The 18,398-nt window shown below is 37.5% G+C and overlaps 1 protein-coding gene across 1 annotated transcript in view; it reads left to right on the top strand.

The window, feature by feature from the left end:
• CTNNA2 (catenin alpha 2) overlaps positions 1-18,398 on the top strand; it is a 1,212,193-nt gene that overhangs the window by 382,580 nt on the left and 811,215 nt on the right. The window contains exon 6 of the mRNA XM_024129861.2: positions 2,136-2,402. Within this exon, the coding sequence (XP_023985629.1) occupies positions 2,136-2,402 (267 nt within the window). The remainder of the gene's footprint in view (positions 1-2,135; positions 2,403-18,398) is intronic.

The raw sequence follows: 18,398 nt of genomic DNA on the forward strand, positions 1-18,398 counted from the left end.
TAATAGGGCTTCCCTGGTGGCGCAGTGGTTGCGCGTCCGCCTGCCGATGCAGGGGAACCGGGTTCGCGCCCCGGTCTGGGAGGATCCCACATGCCGCGGAGCGGCTGGGCCCGTGAGCCATGGCCGCTGGGCCTGCGCGTCCGGAGCCTGTGCTCCGCAACGGGAGAGGCCGCAGCAGAGGGAGACCCGCATACCACCAAAAAAAAATAAATAAATAAATAAAAAAAAAAAAATCCACAGTAATATATGAGATATTCATCTGAGAATGCCCATAAATATAATTTATTTTTATCTCATTAACCTTGTTTTAACTAATTGCTATTTCACACCCTTTCAAGAAAATTTAGGAAAAAAAGTAGAATTAAAAGAAGAAAAAAAATTGTATAACACTCTACCAGCCACAGAAGCGTCGTGCTAATATTTTGTATATTGCTTTTCAGTTGTTTATCTTCATATTGTAACATATTTGCAATCATACCGTGCATACAAATAGGCGTAAAATGTTCTTCTTTATCTTATAAATATTACCCATTTTATTATTTATATGGAAACTTCTTTTAATATCCACATAAAGAGTCCATCAAATGAAAACTTCAATAGTCTACTTAACCAATTCTTCATAAATCAGCATTTACATTGTTTACAGGTTTTTTTCATGTGATTAAAAATGTTTCTAAAAATATCTTTATGGAAAGAATTTCCCACCCCCTATTTCTCACTTTCATATTTAGATTTTTTTTTTTTAGTATAGATATATCCCAGAATGGAATCTAAGATTTCTGGACCAGGTGTTCTGGAGGTTAATAAGACCCTTCATGACTAGTTGGGAGGAAACTTCTACCTGCACCACCTAGATTATTGACCAGTGTAGAGGATACCCTCACATGTTGATTCCCCATTTATCTGTGTTGATCTTTAGGGCTAAAAATAAGTCATCCCAATTTAGAAATTGTGTTGGCTGGCATAGATCTGTTAGTGCTTAAGCAAAGGTGGGTAGATGGCTCAGTTAGTTATTTACTACTTAATGTCAGTTTGTCTTGACAATCTTAGATATAAAATATAATGTGCTTGTCTCAGAATTATTTTGACCCATGGAAGAGAGATGTAATTCACTGTTTCCAGGTCATCCATCTATCATGTACCAAGTGAACAAATAGGAATAGAACCCCAGTGGTTCAAATACCCTCTAATGATAGATTTTGAAGCTAGAGAAATTTTCTCCCAGAGGTACTCAGCTGGCAGTCCTACATGGTTCTCAGAGAACAGTACTGCCTTTAACATTTCCAAAAACGCTGTGAACATTTTCTTAACAATACCCTTTAAAGCTGAAAATAAAGAGACTCTCCAGTGGTACTATTTTGACATCCAAAACTAAGAAAGCAAATCATCTTTGATCTATTTTTTTTTATTATTCCCTAAACTCAAATGAGTGATCTGCCGTCAAAAGTAGTTTTTAAAAAAATGAACCTTATGCTGAAAATGATAATGAAGTGGCAGTGATGTACCTAGCAAAATCAGAGGAGTTCTATTTCCCATGTTTGCGATTGTAATTGAATGTGGAGTCAGGCACAGTATCAGAAAACTGAAGTTTGGGTTTTCCATCTGCTGATAACTAACTCTGATCCATTCAAGCCACTTACCTTGTTGGTGGCTCACTTTTTACATTCTTGCAGCAATATTTATTGAATGCATTTCATGGGCCAGATACTGTGCTGTTGCCTAAAGAACCACTGAGCAAGATTAGGCTAGGGCTCTCTGCTCTCATTAGACATACAGTTTAGGAGAAAGACATGTACTTAAATAAGTAAATACAATAAAGCATTGATGAGTGTTAATGATAGGAGGGAAGAGGGTCTTGTGGGAGCAGATAGAAGGGGATGTAGCTTAGAGAGTTGTATGGAGAGTAGGTTCTCAGAGGATGGGCCCCATCAGGGGAGAGGATAAGGTGGAAGAGGCATGCTCAGATATTTCACACAGAAAGAACAGTACGTGCAAAGTCTTGGCAGCTAGAGAGAAGAGAGAGGAGATGCTTTCTAAAATTCAGTGGTCCTAGATGTCTGTGACTTTAAGCTCTATTACAGGCACTTCCATGGCAAGCTTCATGGAAGTGACGGGTTTGTGTTTTGCACACACAGGAGCTGAAGGACCCTCACTGTCGGGATGAGATGGCAGCTGCCCGAGGGGCTCTAAAGAAGAACGCCACAATGCTGTACACAGCCTCCCAAGCCTTTCTCCGCCACCCAGACGTTGCCGCCACCAGAGCCAACCGAGATTACGTGTTCAAACAAGTGCAGGAGGCCATTGCCGGCATCTCCAATGCTGCTCAAGCTACCTCGCCCACCGACGAAGCCAAAGGCCACACGGGCATCGGGGAGCTGGCTGCGGCTCTGAACGAATTTGACGTAAGCATCTGGGTGATATACCCAGGGGGGGCGTGTGTTTTCACTGAAAAAATGTTTTGGGATGAAGGGCCACCAGGATAATATACATTGATTTACCTCTCTTGAGGCTTTTGATAGTAAGTTAAACCACCTGATGTATGACTGTTACTAGGAATCCGACATCTTGGTAGAACCTAGTTTACTGGTCTTTAAAGGAACTAACAACTGTGTTAAAGAGGACCTGATCCCATGCAGGTAGAAACCTTGAACACTGTAACTTTCCTACCCCACAGGCTATTTTAGAGACAGTTTATCATTTGCAGGATTATCTTTATTATTAAAGAGGCAAATGTCATAGGCAGTGGAGATGTGGATTGCCTCGATGTTGTGTTTGGGTGAAGAACTGCTCTCAATTCCTTCATTTTCAATCAGTGGCAAGCAGACTCCACTGCCCTCTCCTCCCATCCAGGATCCTGGTCTAACTCGCATCAGCCCCTCTGGGTGACACCTCTGCTGGTCCCGTGACTGACCCACATTCTGAACCTACTCTTTCAAGGGGTGTGTCCCAATGAGGGAAGCAGAAGAAGGATGGCTCACTGTGCCATCGTCATGGCAACCGAATGAGTGGGAAGGACGCATGTCATCCACAGCCGGGGATGACAGCTCTCACTGCCCCTGGGCCAGGATACAGCCCACCTGTGAGAAGGTGGAATTCAGTTGAGTTCATCCCATGTTCGGTGAGAGCCTACATGTGTTGTGAGCTAAAAACATTTATAAATAATTAGTATCTGCTTTTAAGGGTTATATTTTCCCTTAGAGGAGAGGAGGGATGCGGAATGTACTGAAACTCTCTAAGTGATAAAATACAATGTAACAGGAATTCATAGGAGAAAAATCGGTTGCTTAACAGCTGTGGGGAAAGATGATGAGCTTGCTTTTGGATATGGTGACATGAATTTTTGGCAGGAGATGACTGGCTGCCTGCTAGAAAAGAGAACCAGGAGCAAATGATAAAGGTATGGAGATGGATGATATAAAGGAGGGATAATTATAACACTTTACACACAGATAATTCTTTCCAGTTTTCACAGGCATCTCCCTTCTTTCTTTTATTTTTTCAGTTCGTCAAAAAATATACATATATTGAACTCAGACCATGTATATATATTATTTCCAAAGTTTCTAAAATAAGGATTAAATACAATACATTTCAAGTATTTACCACAGAAATTAGGCCTTAATATGTAGTGTATTCACAAAGTTTTAGGAGACAACAGAAAATTCATTGGAACTAATAAGATACTTCAGTAAGGTCACTGATTTTAAAATAAAGATATAGAAGTTACTAGATTTCCATAATGTAAAAAAAAAATAGAATAATGGAAAAGAGATCTTGTTCACAAAATGAACAATAAAAATAATTTGTTGGCTTTATTTCGCTACTTAACTTAATTGTATTTCTTTATTATGTTAGAAATAATCCTGATACAAATGTAGAGGATCTAAGATAGAAAATTATATTACTTTACTGAAGGGTAAGTTTTACTTTTTGGTAAATGATGTCATGATCCCAGGTAGGAAAAACTATTGACCCTATCAGTTTTTATAATATTCAGACAATCTGTATAAAAATTCTAGGAGGACTTTTTTGGAACTTGACAGAGTGATGATAAAATTTTTTTTCCTTTTTTTTTTTTCTTGGTTAAGAATGAATGAGCCCATAATTTAAGAAAACAAAAATGAGCAGGCCATGCACTCAAATATTAACACATTACAATGCCACATTAATTTTTACTGAGTGCATTAGAATAAAATTGTCTCATCAGTTAAACAGAATAGAAAATTACAACATCAAATACAAAATTATTTTATGAAATGATGCTTTCTTTTTTTGAAATGGTGCTTTTTAAAATTAAAGAATATTTAGATTTTGACACAATTACACTTTTATAATCAAAAAGTAAACAATAAAGCCTAAGTGAGGACCTGGTAATAGAGTAGATATGCAGCATACAGAGGACTCTCTTGAAGGATAGTCCAGATTCTTCAGCTGCTGCCACCTTCTGCCCGAGAGCGTGGTGACTGCAGCTTCCCATTCTCTTTGTATCTCAACCATTTTCATTAAAAGAAGCTTTTACCTGCAGTGAATTTAACAATTGAGGCATCATTGGGTTATTATGGCTTTGGATTCAGAAAATAAAACTTAGGCCATGTGGGAAAAGTCTACTAACAAAGTATGTTGGCGTAATTTCCAACTGTTCTAATAGGTTGGTATCTTCTCATTATGGACAAATAGGCTTTGGGAGGTTAACATATGAATGTAATAGTCAAAGATTTTTTTATAAAAAAAGTGGTTAGTTAATAACTAATTCACTAATTATATTTTATTAACTTTATATATTGCTATGTATCATTATAAATATTAACTAAGTGATGTTTATTACTTATATTAACTCAGTATCTTATATGTTAACTAATTGTATATTATATTAGCTAAGTATATTAACCAAGTAATATTGTATTATTAAATCTATATTAGTTCTCAAGCTATGTAAATTGCATACAGCATTATCTAATGTTTAAAATTGTATTTCTCAGACGTTGACAAAAATTAACATGTGGAACCGTCTCAATTAGCAATTCATAGATAGTAATCCCATTTGGTGTGGTTCTCTAATAACAGTTATTTAGTAAATGAAATTAATTTCAGTACTTTCTCAAAAGTAGTAATGCTAGTAAAATATTATTATTTAAAGATATAATGTAATTAACCAGTTGTAGATTTTTTATCATTTCTGACACCAGCAAACCTAGACAGTCCTTAATGATATTTGAAAATCTCTCACTAAAAATAATGTTCCATTTCTCTGTGTAACGGAATTATACATTTCTTTTGTATATTTGCATAGTGAATACCTCGGTATTTTTTATTTCCCAGGCGTATTGACTTGAAGTTGATTTAGAATTCACAGTCATTTGTCTTAAATCCTAAATGCTATTCTCAGATATTAAACAAATTGATATTACATTGGGTGGGAAACTCACTGACACTTCCAGTGATTTACTTTTCTGGTAATATCCCTTACCGGTGCTAGGTTTGGTGGCTTGCCAATGTAATAGGGATTTGAAAAAGTCAAGCAACTTTGAGATTCTGAAGTGAAAGGAACCGTACAAATACAAAATATATTTTCAGTCATCCCCTAATGTTGAATTTGAAGTCCAGTCCATTTCATAATAATAGTCATCATTTTGTTAAACCCAGTTTTACTGGGAGGTAGGATGCAGAAGTGACTTCGAGTTTCTTAGTTGATTAAGAACAAGGCAAAAATTAATATTTTTGCATTCATTTGTCTAAAATTATAGGATTGATTTCTACCTAGTTATAGCTATATAACTATATAGTTATAATTATGGCTCAGTGCTCGGTGACTTATTTTCTGGCATTATTATCCTACCTAAATGAAGAGTTGATGTAGTGATTTATGAAGTAAAAGACTGAAAGAAAAACCCCAGTATTTTAACAACTTGAAACTATCAAGAGAGTCTCTAATGATACAACAGCAAAAAGTAAAATGATTGCTAATCAATGGAAAAATCAACCTCTGTTTAAAATGTGGCAACTTGAGGTAGGTAATTTTATCTAGTGAAGCTATCTACTAAGGGATACTGAAAAGAATTTAGAAAAATGTGGTGACTGCTCAGGAGTAAATCATGTTATAATGTCAATTTTGACTGCTAGAAAACTTCCAAGAGTGGGAGAAAGGAAAATGAAAAGTTATTCCTAAAGAATTTCTTTATTATTTTAAAGAAAAGAGAGTATGCCATGTCTTGTTTTTTGAAGCTTTCTTTTGTAGATGAAGATACTTTAGAAAAATGGAAATGGACACCATTCATGATCCAGTCTTCATAATTGATAGCTATTTTGCTTTTACAGTTATTATTTTCTTTTAAATCAGACAATTCCTCTAACCTTAATCATTCTACTTGTGGTTTTGCATCTTTCTTTTCCCATTTCCCTGGGAATTGGCTTGACTAATAATTCTCTTTTGCTTTTACATTTAATTTCTCCTACTCCGCTTGTTTGGTTCCCTCAGCCTATAGAAAAAATGTATTTGTATTCTACAACCTAAAAAGAAAATGAAATAAAATGTTAGACTACCGTACTTACCATCTTCTCATATTTCACTCTTTGTTTCCCTTACAGAGTTAAGAAGTAGATTCTAATCTACTTGGCCGCTGACTAGCTCTTAACCTCTTTCAGCCTTGTCATCTACCCTCTACTCCTGCCCCTCCTCTGTGATACTATGTCTGATGGTCTCTAGGGAACGTTCACTCATGACATCTTTGTGCTCTTATTTTCTAGTTCTTGACTGCTTCAACTTTGGAAAGAGGGGGGCATTGAATAGTATTAACTATACTTTCTCTTTCACTGTATTACTCCTCACTTGCAAGATTTAAATGTCTGTGCTTGAAAAGTAGGACAGTCTGGTCTCAACCACATTGAGCTGAAATGTCACCATGACATACCAACTCTGTGTAAGTTGCCATTTTTATTTCTGCCTAATTTTTCATACCTCCCCTCTACCTTTTAGGTTTTCTTCCTTTTTTCTCCTTCTTTTAAAATATATTTTCATTTCTTGATCCAGTGCTAATTTTCTCACTGGTCTGGCGTTCAGTGGGTGGAAATGTTGGAGTGTGAGTGTAAGGAAAGATGAGACATTTGTATCACAGGTGGATAAGGATGGCAAGGATCTGTAATCTGACAAGGTTAAGGGATTGAGGCTAACTGCAGTGGGAGAGAATTGTCACACCCCGGGGAGCCACTTCCTGCTCCAGTGTTTACTCCCTAGGGTTATTCCAGCTGTGTGCTGTCCTCAGGGGGTGCACTCAGATTCTAGGAGATTTAGTCCAAAGAAAGAGGTGAAGGAGCAGGAGTCCAGGTGACAGCAATCACTTCACAGCAGGACCCCAGCTCATTGCTGGGACATGAAAAGAGGTTTCTGGGTACCTGAGAGTAATAACAACCCTGGACTAGGGTTTGGGACCCAGGGTTGGCATATAGCTCCAGTGGAGAGCTGGAGGGCTATGTAGATCACTTAGGTCACAGGCCCAAATACATGACCTCAGAGATCTATGCTGAAGGAATCTGAAGAAGTAGAGTTTTTTCTGTTGACCCCCTTCTCCAAATATCACTCTTCATATTTTTGAATAGGAAATAATTTTTTCTTATTATTGTTACCAGGCCCAGATAGATGCTCCTGGGGAAGCTCTAGTCCCTTAAGGAGCCATGAACCAGAATTCTGGCTGGCTCAGGGATTCTTAAAGGGTTTTATTGATTCATGGTCTCTACAACATCAGGCAAGGAGGAAGGTCTCCTTGGAGAAGTACATTTCACAGAGCATCTTGTTCAGTCCTTTCCCAGTTCTAACCCTCCCTTTTGCTGTGGAAATCAACATAGTTATTTATCAGAGAGGCTCACCCCAGGCCTCATCTCCTTCTCTGATGTTCTGTAAAGTTATCCTGACTGCAGACATCTGGTAACCCCCATATTGGGTTAAGAAGGTCATAAGTTTTCTATGTATTTGTTTACATTAGAGTGAGGGTGGAGAGAGGAGAAGAGAGGGCCCCATCAGGATACTGTAAACACACTGGTAAGGAAAATGCAAGATGTAGCTCATGTTCTAAAGCAATTAGCAAAGTGGAGGACAAATGCATAAAAATAAAAGCCAGTAAGCAGGACCATTTAACTTTTGAAAAGCAATTTCAGATTTCTAATTCAGGTACTAAAAAGATGGAGCAGGCAAGCTCAGCAATCTTCTGCCTGTCTGAGTTCATGCCAATATTTTTGAAGGCTTAATATCTGTACAGTTATTATGTCTGTTATTCTTTAATACATTTATTAGTACTCCTTAATAATGCTCTCTGCTATATTCCTATGAAGTGGTTCCCACTTAATGGCTTTTAGAAGTAGCTTAGGAAATTGGGAAGAGCCCAGAACTTGGATTCAAATGTCTGGCTACTACTTAAAGCCCTGTAAGTAACAAAGGATGTGTGGCCTTAAGTTACCAAGATAGCGTCTCTAAGCCTTGGAATAAGGTTTAGGCACAGGAGAGCTAAGATCATTCATAAAGGTGTAAAGGAGAAATACTTACTGAACAGGTATAGTTACTGCAGTGCTTAAATGCTGTGGTATGCACCTATATACATAGTATGCATCTAACCTTCTCTGTGTGTGTGGCAGGGGTGAGATTAGGGAGGGTGAAATCAGAGAAGAATTCCTGGAGGATGTGGTACATGAGTAGGAATTAACATGATGAGTGTGAATGAGACTGTTTCTCAGACAGAAAGAACATCCTTGCATGCAGAGGTGTGGTGGGTAGAGGAATTGTAAGCTATTTGGTTCTGGAGCCCAGGGAGAAATCTGGCTAAGTCGGTGAGCTGGAGGAAGCTTCTAGAGGCTTGTAGGCCTTGCAAGGGGCTGGGCTTCAACCTGAAGGCATTAGGGAGTTGCTGGTGATGTAAGCAGGGGAATGCACGCATGGTCAGATTTGTTTTTTTAAGTATCTCTTTGGCTGCAGGGTGGAGAATGGATTGGAAAAGGGCAAGGCTGCAGTGCAGCTAGAGTGATTAGAGCGAGAGTGATTAGGGCGAGAGGTTATGAATGCCTGAGGACATTGTGGGAACAGGAATGGGAAGAAGTGGATGGATCTGAACCACATTGAAGGAGTAGAATCAACAGGCCTTGAGAACTGTACTTCTTATTTTCTTTTATCGAGAGAGTTGACGCCTTGTATAGTAAGCTTTAATTATGTAAAAAAACCAAACATTTTTACAGGTCCAGTTGTGAAGTCTTGAGAATTTTCAGTCTTTTTTTTTTTTTTTTTTTTTTTTTTTTTTTTTTGCGGTACGCGGGCCTCTCACTGCTGTGGCCTCTCCCGTTGCGGAGCACAGGCTCCGGAAGCGCAGGCTCAGCGGCCACGGCTCACGGGCCCAAGCCGCTCCGCGGCATGTGGGATCCTCCCGGACCGGGGCACGAACCCGTGTCCCCTGCATCGGCAGGCGGACTCTCAACCACTGCGCCACCAGGGAAGCCCGAGAATTTTCAGTCTTTTGTGGAATATTTGTTTTTTTATGTAATATAACTTTCTTGCATTGATTTCTTTTTTCTGGCTCTTAATTTACTTAACTTACATTCCTACCAGTATAATTATGAAATGCCTAGTAATTTATAGATATATATTTTGAACATTTTATTCCAAATTCTACAATATCTAGGATTTTTCTAATTTAGTTAAAGCTATTTATGTTTAATTGAACTCCAATTAGTGTGTGCCTACTAATGTTTATTCTACTTTTAAAAAACAACAAACTTTTACCCACACTTTAAAAAAGTGGAGACATTTTCCCATGTGGTAGGACATAATAGTAATAACAGGGTTAGTAGGGTCCAGCAATTCTCATATCTTCTCTGAATCTGTCTGCCCTTTTTTACTCTGGCAAATTAAAACTCACCAAAACGTACTTTTAATCCTTCCTAGCTAGAAACATTCGGTGGTGTTTTAGCGTTCTTTATCACACACTGACATCTGGTGGCCAAACAGAACATTAAACCATACTCCAGTGGGTTTCTGTCTACCTGTAAACATAGCACAACCTAAATACATACTGTGCGGCCAAACTCAGGGGACGTAAATATGGAGAAGGTGTAGTCTGCCTTCAGAGAACTGTTAGTCTGCTTATGACAGCTTTTGTACACTAATGTTATACAGTGGATGTTGCATTAATCCCTTTTGGAAAAGTTTGTAGCCCTGGGAAGGTGGTAAAGATGGGTACAGATGCAGATGAGTTTATAGCAAGAGATACTCAAGGCAGGGTGGAGTTTTGGGTGGTTCTACTGGCTGAGTGTGAGACAGTCAGCCAACATCTGGGACAAGGTATTCTTCCTGAGCCAGGAAGCAGGGACCCATTTATCCAGTATCATCATTTATTGCTGAGGAATCTTACTCTGGAACATTGATGCCTCCCATGTCTTCTTGCTTCCAGGAAACTTTAGATTTTTAAGGTGTTACAAGCCTAGGAGTATTTCCTGATAGCATCATTTACTTTTCTGTCATGTCTTATTATAATTACACCAAGGAAATATCCCAAGGCAATTTAGTTTCTCTTCTACATTTCAATTAGCAAACATGGAGCTACAAAAAGTCATTGTGCAAAATAACAGAATGATATTTGAAATATCCTTCTTGAAAATTGTGGTTCAGATTTTCATTAATTTGCCTCCCTGGTGTCTTTAATCAAAAGTATTATATTTCCAATCAAGTTTTATTTCTTTTCACAAGGGAAAATGTAAGAATCTATACTTTCCCCAAGATAATAATTTTCTCCTTTAAGAATATTGACTGATTCTGTGGATCTGAGTTCACCTTTATTTCAAATAATTAGTATTAAATCTAACAGTGAATATTGACATAATTGATTATCATACTCTAAACTGTCTAAATGTGTGATGGCAAATATCATTTTGATCATCATTTATTTATTAGCCATACTATAAAATTTGGGAACCAAACGAGTCCTTTTATCTAGTGAACTGTTTAGTGGTGAAAAGTGTGATTTATTTAAAATGCTTACCTCCTTGGTCTTATTTTTTTATGATTTCTTGTGTTAGAGTGCTTGTCTGTACTTAGCCCTCCAGAATTATACCTTCCCCTTCTTGTGTGTTTCCTATGGTACAGTACTGAGGATGTACTTGGTACTCATTTATAAGATTTAGTTTGATTCTGTGGTGAACTACACACTCACACACACACAACTCCTCCTAAAACACTCATTTGGATTTCTCATCAAACAAATTCCTTAACATACTTCCCGAACTTCTCCAGCAGCATGTTTGGGAAACTTTACTATAACCTATTGAGTCCCATTGTTCATTTCTCCAAATGTTCTCTGATACCCTGTTTTGTTCTTATTACACACATTCATTGAGCTAAGGCGGTAGGGAAATGGTTACCCGTGGATGCACGTGTGGCAGAAAAATTTGCAGGCAGCTGATGTAACTGAGGGCATTAGCCCCGTGCTCATCTTCCTGGTTACTCCAGTCACGCTGGTGGACAATGCGACATCATGGTGTAGGGCAAACCAAACAAGCTCGTGTCTGAATCCAGCCACAGAACTCTTCCTTCTATGCCTCTGCTTCTGAATCTATAAAATGGGGTAATAATGTTGACTCCTCGAGACTGTGATAGTAATTTTATGTGATGAACATTCATAGGTACCTAGTCCACGGTAGGCTAGTTACCTTTTTCTCCTACCTCTCTTAACAGAAATGTCAGCCAGACATCTTCTACCCAGTTAGTGTTAAAGCTGTTCCCTAGAAAAGTCTTAGGGGTCAGTACCCGATTGAAAAGTTGTTAATGTCAATTGACAGTAGTTATAGATATTCTCCTGCGGCCATATCTACACCATCATGCACAACAGGCTCCAAAGAAGGTTTGACCAAAGCATAAGCAATCTTTTTAAAAAAAAAAAATTATTAGTATTTTTTATTGATGTATAGTTGTTTTATAGTGTTGTGTTAATTTCTGCTGTACAGCAGTCATTCAGATGTATATATATATGTGTGTATATATATATATGTTGTTTTTATATTCTTTTCTATTATGGTTTATCATAGGATATAGAATATAGTTCCCTGTGCTCTACAGTAGGACCTTATTGTTTATCCATTCTATATGTAATAGTTTGTGTCTGCTATAACCCCAAGCTCCCAGTCCATCCCTCCCTCACCCCCTTCCCCCTTGGCAACCACAAGTCCATTCTTTATGTCCATGTCAGTGAGTCTGTTTCTGTTTCATAGATAAGTTCATTTGTGTCATATTTTAGATTCCACATATAAGTGATATCACATGACATTTGTCTTTCTCTTTCTGATTTCACTTAGTATGATCATCTCTAGGTGCATCCATGTTGCCAAAGCATAAGCAATCTTGAAAGGTGGGCAATTCTGCATCACAGGGGAAAAACCCAAGCAGAGATTAAATAACCACCTGGCTGAAGGATGAGTTTTAAAGTGAGAACTTGTAAGTCCAGTGCTAACGCTGTGTAAGCTTTCTCCTTGTGTTTATTTGGAAATTCTCATTGCTTTACTGGCTTCTGATGTAGTGAAAGCCACCTTTAGCTTCACATTAAGCGTCAGATTTCTTCAGGTTTGGTGGTCTCTGAGATGCTCATAGTACACCTGGAAGCAGGAGGGGCGACTGAGAGAAAGGGGTGGGGAGAGAGGATGAAATGATGGTTCCTGCTCTACCCAGGGACCACAGTGTAAAGGAATTTATCACTTTTTTAACATGTTCTTTTAACAACATGATATCTTTTCAGCACAATTAATTAGCAAGACGTGCCGCTTGTTTTAAAGATGTAATACAAAAACTAGGGAAAAATAAAGCAGTGTGAAAAGACAGTGTTGAATCCTACCTTTGATTAATGCTCAGCTTTTCTATCACTAATATTCTCTTGAAAATTTCCAGGATTCTCAGTTGTGGTGAGGAGTAGGACTTCCCCATGTTCTAGATTGAGGAGGGACCTATATTTCCCAGACTAGAACATACACTTACAGGTCAGAGGGAATTTCTAATATAGAAATTTCTAATACAGGGATTTCTAATTCAGAAAATCAAAGATTAATAGTACTAAAAGTCTCCTTGTTCTGGTCTAGTCCATATAAGCCAATTTATGAATGTAGAAAGTGATTTCCAGAGACATCAAACAGTTTGCTCAAACTCAAAACAAGTAATTATTCTCATAACCAAAGGAGGAATGCAAGTCTTTTGATTTCAGCTGTATTGGCGAAGAATGGGGTGGGAGGTGTTATCATTACCATCTCCATCAACTCCCTAAAGATACCCCAACAATCACACAATCTAAATAGAAGAATATGCTCACTGTGCAGATGCAGCCTCCAGGCAGGTCCTGTCTTACTCCCAACCAGTTTCCCTCTCCTAAAACTGTCCTAGGAAGAAATTCTGGAGCCGACACTGCTTGTTTCCCAGGTCTCTGCTTCGGTTGCTCCTCTGAAAGGACGAGAAACATATATGTGCATCTCTCTGTTTGAAAATAACTTACTATCATTTTCCATAATGCTCCCGGACCGGGGCACGAACCCGTGTCCCCTGCATCGGCAGGCGGACTCTCAACCACTGCGCCACCACGGAAGCCCCATAATGCTTCTTAAGCTTATTCTGATCACTGAGGGCTTGGCACAGTCTTTAAGCACAGAAACATCACCAATCAGAAAAAATGTTTTCTGCAGAACAAGTTTTTTTGTTTTTTACAAAGACCTGTCACAGATTTGAAGATGACATTTGGGGATAGCCGAAGGGGGAGAAGATCTTTAAGGTTGGAAAAGATAATGTACTTTATCTGTCACCGACCCTGCAGAGTGTAGCAGCCCTTTGGCATGTGGATGCAGGCTGTTTTTATTTCCAGATTCTCTCAAGCCTACATACCAGAATCACTTTTAAAATATGGAGCAGAAAATAAACCTGAAGTGACACAAGGCAAAGGCAGACTTAATAGTAACATTCTAGCACCTAAGAACTTATTTATGCAGTAAGGAGATATGAAAAACTAAATTTGTAGTGAAAATATCCAAGAAACCTGAATATCTCCGATATTCTCTTTAGGTAGCGGTGACTATGAGTATTTTTCCCCTGTATTTCTCATTTCCAAAACTTTCTCTCACTAATATTCCTTAATTTAGAAAAATATTTTGCTTGAAAAAATTTAAAACTCTGTTTGCAGACATGTTGCAAATATAAAAATAAGAATACCACATATTCTTTACCTAGATTCACCTATTCTTAATATTTTTCTCCATTTGCTGTGTCATTTGTCATCTCTCTCTGTCTCTCTCAGGCACACAAACTATTTTTAAATGGTTAAAACCAACCTTATTTTACACACACACACACACACACACACACACACACACACACACACATGCCCAGACAAACAGCAGAGAATCTTTCCCAAATTATTTCCATTAAGAATTACAGATATATAAAAGGGGTGACATCAGAGCACCTATAAATTTGCTAGTTTGACTAGTTCAAAAAATTATTAATTTAATGGAGGGCTGTAGTTACAACAAAATCTCCCCAGATATTGACTTTACACAGTAATTACCATGAAAAATTGTGTCCTTAAAACTAGATGGTTAAATAAAGTAATCCCTTATCTAAGTTTGACTAATCCATGCCCACGTATTCTCAATTTTAGTGTTAAAAAAAAAAACACTAAATAGAGTTAAGTTTGTTCCCGGTGGATCATCGTATAATATTGAATATGTTCTTTTAAGCATTTTATAAACTTTGATTTTAGAAACATTATTTAAAATGTAAAAAAAAAAATTGCTTTCCAATTTGATCCATCTAAACAAAGAAAACTTGACATTTTAATGATGGGATGCCATGTATTTATACTTGGTGAAGAGAGAGAAAGAGACAGAGAGGGAGAGACCTGTATAGTCCATTCATTTCTGACACTAATTTATTACTAAGATTTTCTTTTCCTCATCTCTCCACAAAACTTCAAAGTTGGGAAAGATATTTGAGGTCATCCAGTATCACTAAGTTCTGCAGTTCCTACTCCACACCCCTAGCAGCTGGACCTCCTGCCTTTGCAGGACATTATTGGGAAGAAATCAATTGGTGGCCAATTCTTGTTCTATTTTTGGAAAGCTCTGATTGTTCAAAACAAAACAAAACAAAGAGTTCCTTCTCAAACTGAAATTTCCAGAGCAAATGTCCAAAGCACCTAACCTATCGTGTTTATCATGATTGTTAGGCTTTACCACATTTTACCATGGTCATAAATACGAGTCCTATTTCCATGAGTTGGCTGGGAATACCTTGATGAGAAAATTTCATTGCTGTGTCCCTGCGTGACCAGTTTTCACATAAGATTGGTAGTTAATAAATACCTTGGAATACTTGATTCTGCCAGATTTTTGTGTCTCATCTTGACAACGTCCTTTTAAGTGGTTTCCTTTCCACTCTTCCAACCTTCTTCAGCCCATTTTCTCACATTGCCACTAAGTTTCCATGCCTTTCTTCTGCTCTTCTTACACAAGAGAGTTTGTGTTCCCACTCACTACAAGTAGATCAGCTGTTGTTTATTGCCCTGGAAGTAGAAGAAGCCATTGATCCTGGTGTTTCAAATGGGACTGTGTTGGTTATCTCCTGGCCTTTCCTGGTGGTTAAGCATGTCTGTAAGCTTTCATTTCCCATGAGCCTAATGAGGCCATATAGGTTTGTTGTGAGAATTAATAAAATTGTACACAAAAACACTTTGTAGAGTGGCTGACATAAACACTAAATACATGTTAGCTATGGTGCTGGTAAGAAATTCATGCCTTTCTATTATTATATTTTTCACTAAAAAAAATATGTTTTAACCTTGATTTATTTATTGGAAAATTATCTAAATTTACCGCTTTGGTTGAAAGTTAGAAGTATTAAGTTTCAAAGTTTGTTACTTTAACAAAGTTTATATTGTAAATTTATTTATATGGACCTATCCCTCAAAATGGACTCTACAAATTTCAGATATTTACAATCAAAACTAAGTAATGGTCAGATTGCCACACACTTGAAAAAGTAAATAAAAGGTTCATTACTGGTGAATAGTATGCTAGGAAATAAGATGTAAGCCACGTGTATCAGTCTTCGGCCTGAAACCTTCAAACACATTGTTTCCTAAATCATTGTCGGTAACTCTGATTTATCATCTATTTCTTTTGCTAATGTCAGTAATCCTCATTCTGCAGTTTGTTCTTTGTTGTCATTTTAAGTTCATTTTGCTTTTTGTTTATGATTATACATTTATAATTATGCAAAAACCAGTTGTACATAGATTCATTTTCTCAGAGAATAATTGCTATATATTATAAAATCGTCACTCCCTAGTGACCACTGTTTACATTCCTAAGTAAAGAATAATTAATTTAAAATCAGCATTCAGAGTAGATATGTGTAGAGGGATGGCTGAGGGAAGAGCGGAGAGATCTTCTGTAATCCCTTAGCAACTTTCCATATCTGTGCTCTACTTAATTAAGCTTTGCACAACCTTGTATGTTATAGTAAGGAAAGGTTAATTTTCTTTTTTAAATTTTTTTAACATCTTTATTAGAGAATAATTGCTTTACAATGGTGTGTTAGTTTCGGGTTTATAACAAAGTGAATCAGTTATACATATACATATGTCCCCATATCTCTTCCCTCTTGCGTCTCCCTACCTCCCACCCTACCTATTCCACTCCTCTAGGTGGCACCAAGGTGATCTCTCTGTGGTATGTGGCTGCTTCCCACTAGCGATCTATTTTACGTTTGGTAGCGTATATATGTCCATGCCACTCTCTCACTTTGTCACAGCTTACCCTTCCTCCTCACTATATCCTCAAGTCCATTCTCTAGTAGGTCTGAGTCTTTATTCCCATTTTGCCCCTAGGTTCTTCATGACCATTTTTTTTTTTGGGTATATGCCCAGTAGTGGAATTTCTGGGTCGTATGGTAGTTCTATTTTTAGTTTTTTAAGGAACCTCCATACTGTTCTCCATAGTGGCTGTATCAATTGACATTCCCACCAACAGTGCAAGAGGGTTCCCTTTTTGCCGCACCCGCTCCAGCATTTATTGTTTATAGAGTTTTTGATGATGGCTATTCTGAGCAGTGTGAGATGATATCTCATTGTAGTTTGGATTAGCACTTCTCTAATGATTAGTGATGTTGAGCATCGTTTGATGTGTTTGTTGGCAATCTGTATATCTTCTTTGGAGAAATGTCCAATTAAGTCTTCCGTCCATTTTTGGATTGGGTTGTTTGATTTTTGATACTGAGATACATGAGTTGATTGTATATTTTGGAGATTAATCCTTTGTCAGTTGCTTCGTTTGCAATACTTTCTCCCATTCTGAGGGTTGTCTTTTCCTCTTGCTTATGGTTTCTTTTGCTGTGCAAAAGCTTTTAAGTTTCATTAGGTCCCATTTGTTTATTTTTGTTTTTATTTCCATTTCTCTAGGAGTTGGGTCAAAAAGGATCTTGCTGTGATTTATGTCATAGAATATTCTGCCTATGTTTTCCTCTAAGAGTTTTATAGTGTCTGGTGTTACATTTGGGTCTTTAAACCATTTTGAGTTTATTTTTGTGTATGGTGTTACGGAGTGTTCTAATTTCATTCTTTTACAGGTAGCTGTCCAGTTTTCCCAGCACCACTTATCGAAGAGGCTGTCTTTTCTCCATTGTATATTCTTTCTTCCTTTATCAAAAATAAGGTGACCATATGTGTGTGGGTTTATCTCTGGGCTTTCTATCCTGTTCCATTGATCTATATGTCTGTTTTTGTTGCAGTACCATACTATCTTGATTACTGTAGCTTTGTAGTATAGTCTGAAGTTAGGGAGCCTGATTCCTCCAGCTCCGTTTTTCTTTCTCAAGACTGCTTCAGCTATTCGGGGTCTTTTGTGTTTCCATACAAATTGTGAAATACTTTCTTCTAGTTCTGTGAAAAATGCCTGTGGTAGTTTGATAGGGATTGCACTGAATCTGTAGATTGCTTTGGGTAGTAGAGTCATTTTCACAATGTTGATTCTTCCAGTCCAGGAACATGGTATATCTCTCCATCTATTTGTATCATCTTTAATTTCTTTCATCAGTGTCTTATAATTTTCTGCATACAAGTCTTTTTTCTCCTTAGGTAGGTTTATCCCTAGGTATTTTATTTTTTTGTTGCAGTGGTAAATGGGAGTGTTTTCTTAATTTCACTTTCAGATTTTTCATCATTAGTGTATAGGAATGCAAGAGATTTCTGTGCATTAATTTTGTATCCTGCTACTTTACCAAATTCATTGATTAGCTCTAGTAGTTTTCTGGTAGCATCTTTAGGATTCTCTATGTATAGTATCATGTCATCTGCAAACAGTGACAGCTTTACTTCTTTTCTGATTTGGATTCCTTTTATTTC

This window comes from Physeter macrocephalus, chromosome 12, assembly GCF_002837175.3.
Source record: "Physeter macrocephalus isolate SW-GA chromosome 12, ASM283717v5, whole genome shotgun sequence".
Classification (NCBI taxonomy): Eukaryota; Metazoa; Chordata; class Mammalia; order Artiodactyla; family Physeteridae; genus Physeter; species Physeter macrocephalus.